The sequence below is a fragment of the Temnothorax nylanderi genome, unplaced genomic scaffold (genome assembly GCF_030848795.1).
Source record: "Temnothorax nylanderi isolate EJ_2023f unplaced genomic scaffold, tnyl_v1.0 TNYL_tig0071_pilon, whole genome shotgun sequence".
NCBI lineage: Eukaryota > Metazoa > Arthropoda > Insecta > Hymenoptera > Formicidae > Temnothorax > Temnothorax nylanderi.
The window spans coordinates 586,164-600,585 of NW_027249133.1; the positions used below are offsets into that span (position 1 = coordinate 586,164).

General features: G+C 43.0%; 1 protein-coding gene across 1 annotated transcript; it reads left to right on the plus strand.

The window, feature by feature from the left end:
* Positions 1 to 2,947: 2,947 nt before the first annotated feature.
* On the plus strand, positions 2,948 to 13,891 carry LOC139773948 (uncharacterized). The gene is made up of 10 exons (XM_071708805.1): positions 2,948 to 3,867; positions 5,638 to 5,781; positions 6,031 to 6,176; positions 6,429 to 6,601; positions 6,711 to 6,981; positions 7,103 to 7,225; positions 7,445 to 7,615; positions 7,681 to 7,841; positions 7,944 to 8,194; positions 8,399 to 13,891. Exons 1-10 carry the CDS (start codon positions 3,810 to 3,812, stop codon positions 12,739 to 12,741), a joined length of 5,841 nt encoding a protein of 1,946 aa, XP_071564906.1. The 5' UTR covers positions 2,948 to 3,809; the 3' UTR covers positions 12,742 to 13,891.
* Positions 13,892 to 14,422: the final 531 nt, after the last annotated feature.

Genomic DNA, 14,422 nt, shown 5'->3' on the forward strand with positions numbered 1-14,422 from the left:
TTATAAGTCGCGTTTTCACAACAGGTTGCTTGCCAACAACGGGGCGATCCCTCCGACGAAGGAATCGCGAGGTTTGTTCTCGCAGGCGTGTAGCGCCGACAGTTGTAAATCGATCGATATCTCCACCGCACCGATAGCAGTCACTTGTCGCGGCAAAAGAACCACGCCCGCGGTTGTACCCTCGGGCTTCGCCAAAGCGCCATAAAGTCGCTTACGTAAACGGAGGCAAAGATATATTGCCCCCCATGAAATACGGTCCTCGCTCGTTTCTGTCCTCTCACGCAGATGTAATTATTATTTATTTATAACTTAAACGTCGTGCGCTTTTTCACTCTCCAATATGATTTTATAACATGACTCTCCTCTAGTTGTGTAAGGTGCGGAGTGCAATAATAGACGCAGGCTTCATCCCTTTTCTTGCTCTTTTATCACAAATAAAACCGTAAAAACTTAATAAAAATGTTATCCAATTTAAGGCATGATTTTTTGTTTACATTTTCTTCCTTCTCTACTGATCAAACCCCGGTCATGTCCGTGCCTTCCTAAGAACATCCTTCGCAATTCAGGAACAAACATTCGCTCGACGCTCTTTTAATTACGGTTATTTTAATCTTGACCTTACTATCCTATACTTATTTCTTTCCCAGAGAATTTGGGCGTCTGTCGTTGACACAGAGATTTAGGCGCGTTTAAATCGCGTGGTTACGAATCTTCTCACGAATCGTGTGATTCAATTGTCCTTTGTGGATCCGGTAATAGTGATGATACAGACCAACTCACAGACTAGAAAAAATTTACGGCCGGAGGGCGGCAGACCACTTACTTAAAAAACTAGTTCAATAAGTACCTTCCTATCGTTATTTTTTATCAAATTCGATTACTTCAGAAAGAGATTTCTTCAGAAAGCTCCTGCTGCGTGACGAATCACTCTCATTGGATAAGAATCATAAGAATCATTGAATATATTAAGAATAATTTGCGTGTAAACAAAAAACCTTATGGAATATAATATTGCCAGACAATATTGTACTGCGTTCATTTTTTTTTAAATGAATTTCTTGTTATACATGTCGGCGTGACGCACCACGCCGGATTTGGCGAAATGCACGGACTCTTTAGTATAAGTGTACCGCAGAAGTACCCCCGATTCTCATGCGCGAATGCAGAGGAACGCACACGCGTCATATTCTGGAGCCGTCAGCGTGCAACGATCGCGCTTTGTAAAAGGCCTCCGCACGCCTACTAGGACGCAAGTGTGTCTCCTTTTCAAGTGACCGCTGCCTTTTTTACGAGCGACTCGTAATTTTCCGAGAGAGGTACCTTTCCCTCATCGCACAAAACCGTCAATCCGCGCAACGCGGGATATACGTGAGCCATTACGATCGCACCAAATCGCCCGCAGCGAATCCGAATTACGTATCGCTTCATTATCACTTCATTGTTTCCCATGTGTGTCACCGGTTCAGCTTCTTGCGCTCGCAAAACGATTGTACGTCGCAGAGAGGGTTTGCAATACGTTGCAAAACAGTCAAATAATGTTTAAGATTGTTGCGAAAAAAATTCGAAGCAATTTTTATCCTAAATTACGATCTATTAAAGGCATACCTATCGATAATATATTACCAAATTTATAAAAATCTTTTCCTTGTGGCAACGGTTAAAAATAGATCTTTCAGGAAAAATAATCGATCCGCTTGGTAATTCGCGATGAATAAATTAGTCATGGATGATTCTTGTAATGAGATAGCTGCTTTTCCGATTATGTAAACCCTTTAATTCACAATGTTATAAATCATTTACATCCGGACTCCTATATACGTTAAGCTTCTACTTAATTCTAAATTATATATGAAAAATAAGACGTCTCGTTCTTCGCTGGTCCCGAAGATTTATTTGCAAAAAGGTCTCCATTTCCCGTCGTGCATAAAAAATTATTAATACCTACACATTTCTCTCTGATTTTTATTTAGCAGGAATGTCTGGATATAAATGATTTTTATGCGCGATTATAAACAAAACATTTTTTACAAATAAAATTCTATATGCAACCAATGAGCGATGAGTAGCAATAAACATTTTATTTGTCATGTAATTTTAAGTGGACTTTTATAGATAATAATCTTTTTACTGCAAAAAGATTTAAGGTATTCTAAATCTCTCTCTTTTTTTATTACGCGAGTCAAGGCGAATACTTAGAATCAAAGAAATAAAGTGTGGAAAATGTGATCAACAACATAGATAACAATGAAAGCATTAAAGCAGAAGCGCGTTACAGCGTCGAGCGTGTCTCTCTCTCTTTCTCTCTTTCTCTCTTTCTCTCTTTGAATTAAAGTAATTTATTATCTTTATCGTAATAATGCCTTCGTAATAGTAGCTTCGCTCACTGACAAAAATGACGCAATACGCAGAAACGGCATATCGGCAAATCAGGCTTATTGTTGATTCATTCGGTGGTCCTTTCGATTTCGTTCGCCGACCTGGACTTCAGATCATACATCAGTTTCAAAATCAACTGACATTCGATCTTCTTTGTTACAAGTTTCTCAGATGATGCGAAACTATTAAATGACAATTTTCTTAAAGATAAACAGTATACATTGAACGGGCTTCTGGAAAAAAAGATAGCCTTGAAAAAGGTCTTATTAAGTATCTCATTAAGTCGTATTAAGAATCTTTCTACTCCAATATATAGGAAAATTATAAAAAGATTCGCCCTATGGCCCTGGAATGTCAGACTTTATTTGCAGGCTGTTTTCTCTTTAAAGGGATCAAATACTGATAAAAATAAAAGTTCATGGAAGTTTAGCGTTTCCATACGACGGCGATGATTCAATGATGCAACCGTCTGGATTTAAGAGGAATTTATCATCGATTAGCATACGTCAGTGCTAATACAGCAACACGGATACCAAGCCGCTGGACGACTATCGTGTTGCATTGGGAGAACGGAGTTGTATTACGCACGGTGGTAGTTCCATCCGAACGACCGCGGCGCGCGTTTCTGATAATCGCTGGGTGCGATCCTCCGACGCGATCACCTGATGCTCGATTTATCGAAACTTGACACCCACCGAGACCGCGCGAGCCGGAGTTCAACTCGAAGATATTCGGTTACGAGAATCAATCTTATCGCGCGAAGCGTAACTCCCACGATACCTCGACGACAGCTCGTTACGAGACGAATTGAGTAGCTAATTGCTACCAACTGTCTGTCCATAACCGTCCGCGATCCGCGATTTCTAATAGTTAGCCGCTTAATTTGCCCGACAAAAGAAAAAGAAGAAAGACGCTTCGCGCGCGCACTCGCACTCGCACTCGCACTCGCGCGTGCGTGCGTTACCTTATTTCGCGACGTGCATCGTTACGCGTAACGCGGAAAGTGTCCCGATCTGGGACACAGTCCGGGTACCCCACCCGCGATCCGGCGATCCATCGATCCCGATGGCCTCCGGCCTCTCTCCCTCTTTTTTCGCCTCACCACGGCCTGTACTCGCGGTGCCTTCCCTTTCGGTCTTTGGTCCTCGCAGCCATCCGGTCGAGACTGACAGGGTTTACTAAGAGAGCACACGTCCTCCAGATACTTCAGTGTAAAACGCGCGCTCGAACTCGAAGGATCATCGGATTCCTCCACTTTGACGGAGAGGGTGCGAAAGAGAAAGAAAGAGAAGATTAACTCGTTAACTCATGCGGGATGCCGATATGCGACGTTCAATAGTTCGAGTGTGATCTCCTGCGTCTTCAGCATCGACTCCGGCTGTGATCCATCACGATTTCGGTGTTCCTGATCGGGGGTCCCTGTGGAAAACGCAATGTGGGGTCGTGGTGTTCTCTTAGTATCGTTCGCGCTCATAGCGCTCGGAGCAGCGAGTAAGTGTGATTCTTGAAAACAATTTTTTTTTAAATTTATTTTTGAAATTCAGAATTAAAGCAATTCTTCAATATATCTTCAAGTATTTTAAAGAAAAAATGTCTTCTGTTTTTTTTTATTGCTTATATTAAGAGAGTTTATAAAATAAATTTAATAATACATTTTTGCGTTTTGACAATTAATATATTAACAATTTAATTACAACTTTTAAATAAATTAAATAATTTATTTTTAAATAAAAATTAAAAATATCTATTAATTAATGTAATAAAATTAAGCTATTATATATATATAATCCATGCTAGTAATCTAGTCATTAGTTTATTTTAGAATTATGTTAAATTATATATTATATAAAATAAATGTTATTGTTTCTCATCGCTTAAAAAATTTTCTGAAATTTCTAGTCTTACTTACAAAAAGCTTTTATTTTTAATTGTATACAAAAATTATTTATATCTAGATACTTCTGTTAAGCAGAATTTAACTAGAAAAGTTAATTGGATATAAATCAAAATCGCGTCGCGTAAAAGAGTCACGGTGCGGTCTCGCTTCACGTGTACTTGGCGCGAGACACTACCGTGTCTTTTGATAATTGGATATAAATCATTTCTATGCAACGAAAATTAAAAACTTTTTGCAAATAAATCTTCAGAACAAATGAAGAACAAAACGTCTTATTTTTTATAACATTTCGATTATGTGCATTTGCAAATAAATCTTCACAGAAATCAATAAACGTCGAAATGTCTTTCTTTAATAATGTAATTTTATATGATTTTAAAGAATACATTCGTCGATATAAAAAAAATAGATTCTTGATTACGTTGCGTACAATTTCCGTAAAGTGAAAATTGAATGGTACATTCAAAGGATTAAATAGCACGCATCGACGAAATGTGAACGAATGCGACGCGAAAAGTGATCTTCTGCCGATTGCATTACACGGCGTATCGGATACGCCGCGTCCTTTAAGGTTGAATTACGCCACGTGCAACTGAAGCGACCATCCGCAAGGACGATACCATTTATATCGTAAGCATTCGCGTGCATTCGAAATTCTGACACCGCTTTAACCCGGGATCACATATCGGTGATACGAAGATTTTGTGTCTCTCGTACTTTCGAGCCCGACATAAGTCGGATTAACATAAATCGGTCGTACAAATAAAATGGAGTGCGCGTGCTCCGATTTATCAAAATTAATGCCTGAGTTATCAAAATTAATTAAGACGAAGGTAAAACGTGAAATATATGTACGGTACGCTTTTGCTTTCAAATAAATCCTTTTACGTCCGTCTTCAGTGAGAAATAACTCGTTTTGCTTTTACCCGTTTGATTCAACGAATGCGCGAGTCCGCACGTGGCGTAAATGACATTTGTAATATTTACATGTGAGAAATAGCGTTTATGCAAAGAATTCGCAAGCATCGCGCAATCCGTACGCAACTTTACGCTCAATCATACGCGCGATAATTGCACGGTTATTATTTTAATGTATCCGGGACTGTCTATTATATTAATAAGACACGTGTAATCTGCTTTTTAATCTCCCGTGGATCATCTCCTCCGAGTTGCTTCTTTCTTTTTTAGAGAGTGGATAGCGAGCTCGCGTGACTATGCAAAAGACTGGCATAATCACGATCACAATAACGCACTGTGACCGATGATGTCAACCGTTGAAACTTCCGCTTCTCTGGCTCTCTTCAACCAAACGCACTTCTTACAGCAAAGTAAAATCAAACGCGTATTTTTTTAATCTGTTGCAGAATGTCCGAAGAGGAAAACGTCGCCCGTCAGAGAAATTCTCTGCTATACTTCCACCTTCGACGCGCAGCTTTTAGCCGGCTCCGTGTGCAGCTGTACCACATTGGTGCATCAAAATCATGACGTGCAGAATCTCTCGGTTTCCGGTAAGCGCAACAGCAAGGGAAGCACTGTAACTCTGTAACTCGGCCATTCAAGCCATTACGAAATTGCGCATCGCCATTAGAAGTGTAGGATTCAACAAGACAGTTTGTGATAGAAATGACAAGATTAGCATTATCGAATATCAATGAGACAGGAATATGATTGACATAGATTTGAACGAAATTTCCGACAAATTAGAGTTAAACTTATCCCAAAGTGGATTATTAATTACGAGTAAAATGGTGTTCCAGATATCTCCGACTTGCGGAAGTCCTTGAGAGAGATGCATCCTTCTCTTCAATTTGTAATTTCTATATACGACCCCGCGATGACGCTCAGAAACTCCGCCATGGTACGACAGGAAGCTATCGCTCGGATTATTGCCGTTATGAAAGAGGTATGGTATTTTCTATTGTCATCTTGAAGCGAGATCTTATCTCCCGAGAAGATAAGATGACTTGAGAATTGAATAATTACAGTACAAGTGGTTGGATATATATTTCAATATACAAATAATGAATAATTAAGTAGCTGAAGAAATGTTAGTTAAGATAAACTCGTAAAACAAAATTATGTAAATGCAAATGTTAAATCGCGAAGATATTATGTCGACGAGTTGATAGAGGGAAGTTTTTCCTCTCTGTTCAAGATGGACGGCGTGGAGATGAACGTGACGGCGGGTTCGAGAGAGCGCCTTTATAATTTTGTCAAGAGTCTGAAAGACGAGATGATCCGCAAATCTTACGACAAGAGGATTTTCCTAGCTTTGCCCAGTAGATCGGAGGATTTAGCCAAGCAGTTTGATATTAAGGAACTTATAAAGTAAATATCGTTCCCGACTGACGTGACGTATTATTACCCGCTCTCTGATGAAACATTCGATAAATTCTTTCCGTTCTTTTTTTATCTTTTCCTTCTTTTTCTTAATTAGGTACATCGATCTGTTTACGCTGCCAACGGATTATATGACGGACGAAGACGGAGCCTTCGTCACCTTTCACCCCTCGCGTCTGATGGGACTTTTCGACATGCTGAACACAGACAGCTTGGTAGACTTGATAAGTGGATTAGGAGCACCCAAGCAGAAGATCTTGATGACCTTGCCGGCCAGTGCGTACAAATTCACTTTGAAGAACGAGGACGAGAACGCCCCGAGATCGGAAACCATGGAGAAGGAGCCTGTGCCGATCGATCGTAAACAGGTGTGCGACGGGTGTTTTCTCGAATTGAAACCGCTTACGATTTCAGCAGTTTAGCCGAAAGCGGGCGCGTGTCCGCTAAAGATCGCGTGTCTATCCGCAAACTAACCGATCCTTATCGTAGCTCTGCGAAGCCATAAACAGCGGGGAATGGACCGTGGAACGAGATGAGGATCTCACGGCGCCGTACGCGTTTCAAAACAAAACGTGGATCGCTTTCGAAGATAAGATTTCGGTCGGAATAAAGGTGCGTACACGGATTTCCCAGTTACTCACTCTATGTAAAGAAAATTCGAAATTAAATAGAACAATGTTCAGCGTTTATTTAGCTTTTGTCGAAGCAACGATGTTTTATTTTCTGTACGACAGAAAAATCAGTTGCGATTAAATAGAACGTCTTTTAGAGCGTTTATTTAGTTTTTATCGAAGCAACCGACTTTAGTCTGTACGACAGAATTGATTTCAGGGGAAATACGCGTTGCTGCGGGACTTGGCGGGATTGGCGGTGCGAGATATAGAGAACGATGTGGAGACCGAGTGCGAAGAACCACTCGCGCAAGAAATTCACCATTCCTTCACGAAGTTCAAGAGAAAATCGAGACAAGCCGTGCTTAACGCGCTAGAAGACGAGCTTCATGTATGTAAGATTGTTTTTATTAAGTTACTTTTTCTATATTTACGATAATTCGTTGGAAATTTCAGCAAATGCAATTTTCGTACCCAAACCATGCGAAAACGTCCAGCTTCCGTGTCGTTCGTGTAGTAGACACCGAGGGGCACATTAGAGCCGTGCGCGAAAGCACGCAAACCGAGTTCGTTTGCAGACGGCAAGGCTACTTCGTCCATCCAAAGAGTTGCAATAGGTAATTATACGTAGCTAACAGCAGTAATGACCATTTAAGCTGATTAAGCCAGAAGAATCACAATTATAAACTCGGATACACAATAAATAACTTGTTTTACAGATTCTATCGTTGCGTGAAATTCAATCAAGCGATAGAAGACTATTCCGTCTTCGAATTCGACTGTCCAGCCGGACTGTCGTTCGACGAGCGCACGGAGGTCTGCGTCTGGCCGGGCTCCTTGCCCGAGGGCTCGCCGTGTCCTGGTAGCAGCGAGATTGCGCCTGTCGCACCGAAGAGATTCGAGTGCTCTCAAGCCGGCTATTACGCGGATCCACAAAATTGCCGCTGGTTCTTCGCCTGCATGGATTTAGGTGCGCGACAATTCTTGCGTAATGAATTATTCATGCATTCATACACAGACCTTATGCATTATTTATTGAAAAGAGCGTTATAATTACAGAGCATGTCGCATTATCTAATCCTTACCACATTGCAATATCCATATATTTATTTTATCCATTCTATTCAAATTCATTACACAAAATGTACGATATAAATTTTATTGGTATCGACAGGTGGACCGGAATTAATGGCGTTCGAGTTCCGCTGTCCGTACGGCTTGGTATTCGACGAGCAGAAGCTGGTGTGCGAGTGGCCTTGGCTGGTCCCAGCTTGCTCGGAATCCGGGTCAGGCTACAGCAGAACGGAATACAACTATGGAGGATATACCGCAGGATCCTCCACTCGCGGTGGAGTAGGTGGTTACGTCACCAGCGGTTCACCGGGATACTCCGTCACGGCGGGAAGGGATTACTCCAACGTGGACTATTCTAGAACGACCGGTGCCGGTATCGACGGAACAAACTATTTCGGATCCACCGCGGGAGATGTCGATAGACGTCCTGGTATCTCGATTTCCGGCGCTGGAACAGTTCCCGGACATGTAGGATCATCCGGCCAAGCCGGTGTCGGTTATTCTAAATCCACCCCATATGGAGGCGCGGTATCTTCTGTTCCGACGTACAGCGGATCACCCGGTATACAGATCGGTTCGGTACCATCTGGTACAATCGTCGTGGGAGAAGGTAACACGAGATATTCTACATCGAGCGGTAAAATTGGCAATACTGGATATACCGTATCTGGTCAAGATGGTGCTGGATACTCCATATCTGGTGGATTTAATACTGGATTTGGAAATACGGGATCATTGGGAGGAGTTACTGCAGGAGGTTTTTCCGGATCTACAGCGGGAGAGTATTCCGGAACTGCTAGTGGAAGTCACTTGACGCAGCAAGGTGTAACTTATTCGGGAAGACCTATCTCGAGCTATCCTAGTTCGGGAGGCTATACAGGAAATACGGGATCATTGGGAGAAGTTACTGCAGGAGGTTTTTCCGGATCTACAACGGGAGAATATTCCGGAACTACTAGTGGAAGTCATTTGACGCAGCAAGGTGTAACTTATTCGGGAAGACCTATTTCAAACTATCCTGGTTCGGTAGCGGGAGGCTATACAGGAAGTACGACTAGTCCGATAATAGATACAAGTTATTCTAGAACACCGGGAGGAGCTCCAGGAGGATCCATTGATGTCCAAGTAGGATCTACTAGTCCTAAATATGTCGAATCGACGAATATATACGCAGGCTCTAGCACGCTTAATGCCGATGGTTATTCGGCTTCTACCGGTATTTATTCGGGAGCACCTGGACGTCAGCCATCGTTCGGCCAAACTGGCCCGTCATTCGGCCAAACTAGTCCATCGTTCGGCCAAACTGGCCCATCATTTGGATCTGTATCTTATCACGGTGCTAGTGGCAATGTTGAAATCACAGGATCGACTGATAGAGAATACGCGGGATCAACTACAATAGGGTACGGAAAATCGACTGGCGCAGGATACTCCAAAGCTACGGGCGGCATCAGCTCTACTGAAAGTAACATTAATCTGTCTAGTTCTGGAATAGAATCAAATCTGTACGGCACAACGAGTTTAGGTCGTGTTCCAGGAACCGATTTCATTAGCGGTGTTTCAAAACCCGAACTGGAAACCTCAGGATTTTCACAGCCTACAGGGCATGTGAGCATTACTCCTAGACCAACAGGCGCATCTTCGACAGGCTATAAATACAACCGTGAGGAAGAATACACGATTCCTGTATTCATACAGCACGAAGAACCGATTTATCCTTCGATTGGAACAACAGGAGCCGGAGTGAGAGGTCACGCCTCGACTGGAACGAGCGGAGTCGGTTTAACAGGCGGCTACGGAAAACCTGATTTCGCGAAACCTAGCTTGAACATCAGTATTTACGGCAATGAGATTCCTACCGGCTACGACGTTCAGAGAGGCACTACTGGTGCGATTCAAACTGGGAGTAGCGTGGACGGAAATATTATTACCAGTGACTCTTTCTCGGGGACCGTATTCAGTCACGGGAACGTTCCTGGAGCGGTATCAACCCCTGCCATTAGCCAGGGCACTGTCCTAACCGGAGGAGTCCAACCTGGTTATGTCGCCACCTCTTCCGGAACACCGGGCTATGCGATCAGCGATGGATTGAAAACCGTATATCGCGGATCAGCCAGTCCGGGAACTTTAATATACGGGACACCGAGTCCTGCGATTTCAATAAGCGGTCCTTCGACAGCCGGTGTCCTTTTCAAAGATGACTCCACCCCAGGCGTCGCTATCTCCGGACAAACCGCTCCTGGAGTATCTATAGGAGGATCCATTCAACCGGGTTCGACCATCGAGAGCTCGACTCATAAAACGTACGAGTCACAATCAACTTATCACGGCATCAGCGGCCCTGCGAGCGGTTCAATTACCTATTCGAGTAGCACTCCAATACCTACGGCTCCTCAGGGTTACAGAACCGATAAAGGACGCGGTACATTCAACGTCGCTTACGACACTAGCAAGTATACAGAAAACGACATTCCGGACTACAGGCCAACCAGCTCCATTCGTCCCGACTCAATCGTTCCTGGAGGTAGAAAAGAAGGCACTGCTGGTGTTTTTGGTTCTACTTTCGGAGGCTCGACTACCGTTGCTCCGGGATATTCCTCGAGTAAATCCATTTTCACTCCAAGTGGATTCACGAAGACTGGTCCAACCAGAACGGGTATAACCACCGCTGTTCTCGGCGGTGGCGGTAGCTTCTCGGTAAGCACAGGTGATCGTCGGCCTACTTATAGTCCCGATAATATCAGCGAAAAAGCATTCGAGGGGAACGTCGCTGGGTATACCAGAACATCGTCCACTGACAGTTTGTCCGTCACCTTGACTCCACCTGGTTACTCCTCGACAGCCGCACCAGGTGATCGCTTCACCATACAACCAGTTACTTCCGGTTATTCGTATCCCAAGCCGACTGTTCAATTCGGAACTAGCGGCGCCACGTTCTCCTCAACGCCGATTGTACCAATTGGAAATAATTTACCGGTTACGACATCGACGCCGTTCTTCAGCCGCTTACCAACGTCAACGGCCAGACCCGTAATTTACACTACTGAACAGCCAGAGATTTACAGTACGACTCTTTTCGAATCGAAGAAGATTCCGGTAGCTGTATCGACTGTCAGACCTTTCGACACCGGTTACAAGACGGTAACTTCCTCGACGGCCATTCCGGTGTCTGTGTCAACTGATAACCGGTTCACCCAACGAACGGGCGGTTCGCAAACTGCATCAGTATCCACGTCTAGTTACGATTATGGAGTGCCTTTCCAAAGGACCGATTCAAGCGGCCCGACAGGTTTTAGCCCGTCGTTGGGATACCTTCCGGCGAAGTCGACTGAGTCCGGCGTAATTTCGTCCACCACGAAGTACGAGGGATCTACGGTAACGTCGCGACCAGAGTTCATCGGGGTAACATACAAGAAACCTTCATTCGTCCCCGACGTTTCGTACGGAAGTCCTTCCACGTTCCAGTCGCCCACCACGTTCAGGCCCTCCAGCTACCCCGGCCAAGGATTTTCAACCACTCCGTCTTCTCTACAGACAACCCCTAGCGACGGCTCCCCGACAAACCTGGATATTTCAAGGGATAAGATCGACAAGTTAATTACAAACTATGATAGGGGCACCGTTAAGTACACGCCAACTGAATACGACACCTATAAGAGCTCAGGATTCGGCAGTGACTTCGCTGTCACAACGCCAAGCGGCGTCCGTCCTTTGACATATGGAGCTCCTTTCTCATATGAAGTTACCACAAAATCGCCCGAAGGCAAAGGCAAGGTCATTATCAAGTGGAGCGATCTTCATCCACTTCTTCTGGGTAAACTCGGAGCAGAGTGCACGTGCAAGGGTGATCCCTTCGCCAATATTCGCGGCCCAGCAAGGAAGCTGATCGAGTCTTCCAAGGGCAAGGTAGATCTGTCCAATTACGACTCTTCTGAGATTTACGTCGATCTTGGAGACGGCTCTACTGAAGAGGACGACTATTCTACCAATTACGATAATTTCCCAGCGCAACCCTTTAAAATTAGTCCACACGAAACGACGAGCGTCTCGACCAATCTGCCGTCGTCCTCTTACTTACCTGCGACAGGTACTGGAATATCCGCGAGGAGCAACGAGCTCCGTTCGGGTCGTCGAATGGGCAAGAAATTGGAGTACGAAGTGCAGGAAGAGAAGGAAGAAGAAGAAGAAGAAGAAGAAGAAGAATATTATAACGACGATCCTGACCAAGTAATTAATGGTGCCACCGATTGCGCCAGGCCAGGCCTCTTCAGACACCCCGGCCTCTGTAATAAGTTCTACGCTTGCCACTGGGACCAGTGGAAGAAGAAATTCACCCTTCACATCTTTAATTGTCCGGTTCATTTAACGTTCGATTCAAGCGCGGGCGCGTGCAACTGGCCCAGCAAGGGACCAGCTTGCCAAGCCAATAACTTATTAGTGTAAATGCGTCATTAGGCCTTTATCATCGGTCGATTAGCGTCTTCTTTATATCCTCGTGGCGTCTCTTCGAAAATTCTTTTGTACATAATAAATAGAAGAAGTCAAGGTCCAATTGTACATTTTGAAATTATTTTTTAGATCGGTCACCTCGGAAGATCAATTTGCTATTACACAATGGAACGTTGCGAGTGCAGTGGTATGTCATTAAATAAACGAGCGATTGTTACTTTCACGCGGATTGGTCTCCCGGCCTTGGATTTCTTTCGGGATTTATCTTGACACCCAGATCCCCGAACGTTTGCATTGAATAGCGTCGATAAATATCTCGTTGAAGTGAATCTCCTAGCGTCGGAGAGTGGAGTCGTGGGAAGATGGAAACTTGTTGAGACGTTAAGAAGAAGGCCAAATCCAAGGCGATCGAGGTACTACAGGAAAGCGCCATCAGAGTGAAAGTAGTCCGTGCTCGTCGATCCAAATCGCGAAAAACCGCTGGAGATATCAATGTATATAACTCATATTTCTATATTCTAAATTTATGTGAAAGATATCGAATGAGTCGCTTAAGAAAAATCCATCCGCTCATCGATATATCCTAATAAAGATAATAATATATCAGCGGTATATTTTTCTCTGATAAAATTAACAACGTGCGAAGAAAGTCGAAGGACATGAATAAATAATGACGTTTGTTCTTGATCGTTTTTAAATGTCATTCATCTTATGGAAATTTTGTGTTCAAGAATTATACATGTAACAAGTATTTCCTACTTCGGGTGGTCCATTGCCTTTCGCCATTTTACCTGGCGTAACGATATCGATAACGCGTGCTGCACGATATTCTTCCTGATCGAGTTTGCGCTTTCCTTTCCAGGTGCCCACAACTTCCTGGCATTCCTCAGATAATTGTTCACAAAAGTTACTTATTATATACTACGCACGCACACTTGCCCCTTGAGTTTTCCGTTCCTATCTTATCTCTCGTATTTTCGCAAAATATAATTTATTCGTCGCTTATTAAGAAAACATAGCGATAATGTCAACGTCTGCTCTTTCTACGGTTCTGACAGCGATTTAATTATCGTGCCGAGCACTTGTCGAGCGATTAATTGAGTACTGTTATAATCTTAATAAAAAATAAATTGCGTGATCAAAATGCATCCTTATTTATTAGCAAACTGACCTTTATCCTTCTATTGGAATATTGCAATTTCAGTAAAAATATTAGAAACTATTAATGATATCAGAAAATTAATTTAATTAGAATTAGAATAATTTACTTACATTTAAAAAATATTAGAAAATATTAGAAACATAGCAAATTTTGAAAAAACTATTTTAAAAATATATATCATATTCCTTCTTTATAAAAGATCATATTACGTGTTTGTACCTCTTTACTTATAGAGTTTTTCAGCTCAATAATTAACTATAATAAGTGTTGTTTTAAAAGGAGAAATTAATTCCATTTTATTCAGTTATTTGATATTTCTCAAAATTCACCGATCGACAATTTATCGAATATCCCGTTACATTTAGATCGCTCGTATTAAAGAGAAAAAGAGTGATAGTTCTTTATTCTCGAAACTTGCTTTCCTCTCGCTGATGATGGTGGGAAGCTGTCACTCTCTGTCACTACCTAGCCAGCCAACTTGCCAATCGGCGACTGGAGAGGGGACGCGATTAC

Excerpts from the sequence above, each read along its gene's own strand:
- LOC139773948 (XM_071708805.1), top strand. The coding sequence starts at position 3,810 with ATGTGGGGTCGTGGTGTTCTCTTAGTATCGTTCGCGCTCATAGCGCTC. Across the intron at positions 6,602-6,710 it reads GATATTAAGGAACTTATAAA|GTACATCGATCTGTTTACGC; the intron begins GTAAATATCGTT and ends TTTCTTAATTAG. Across the intron at positions 8,195-8,398 it reads CTTCGCCTGCATGGATTTAG|GTGGACCGGAATTAATGGCG; the intron begins GTGCGCGACAAT and ends TGGTATCGACAG.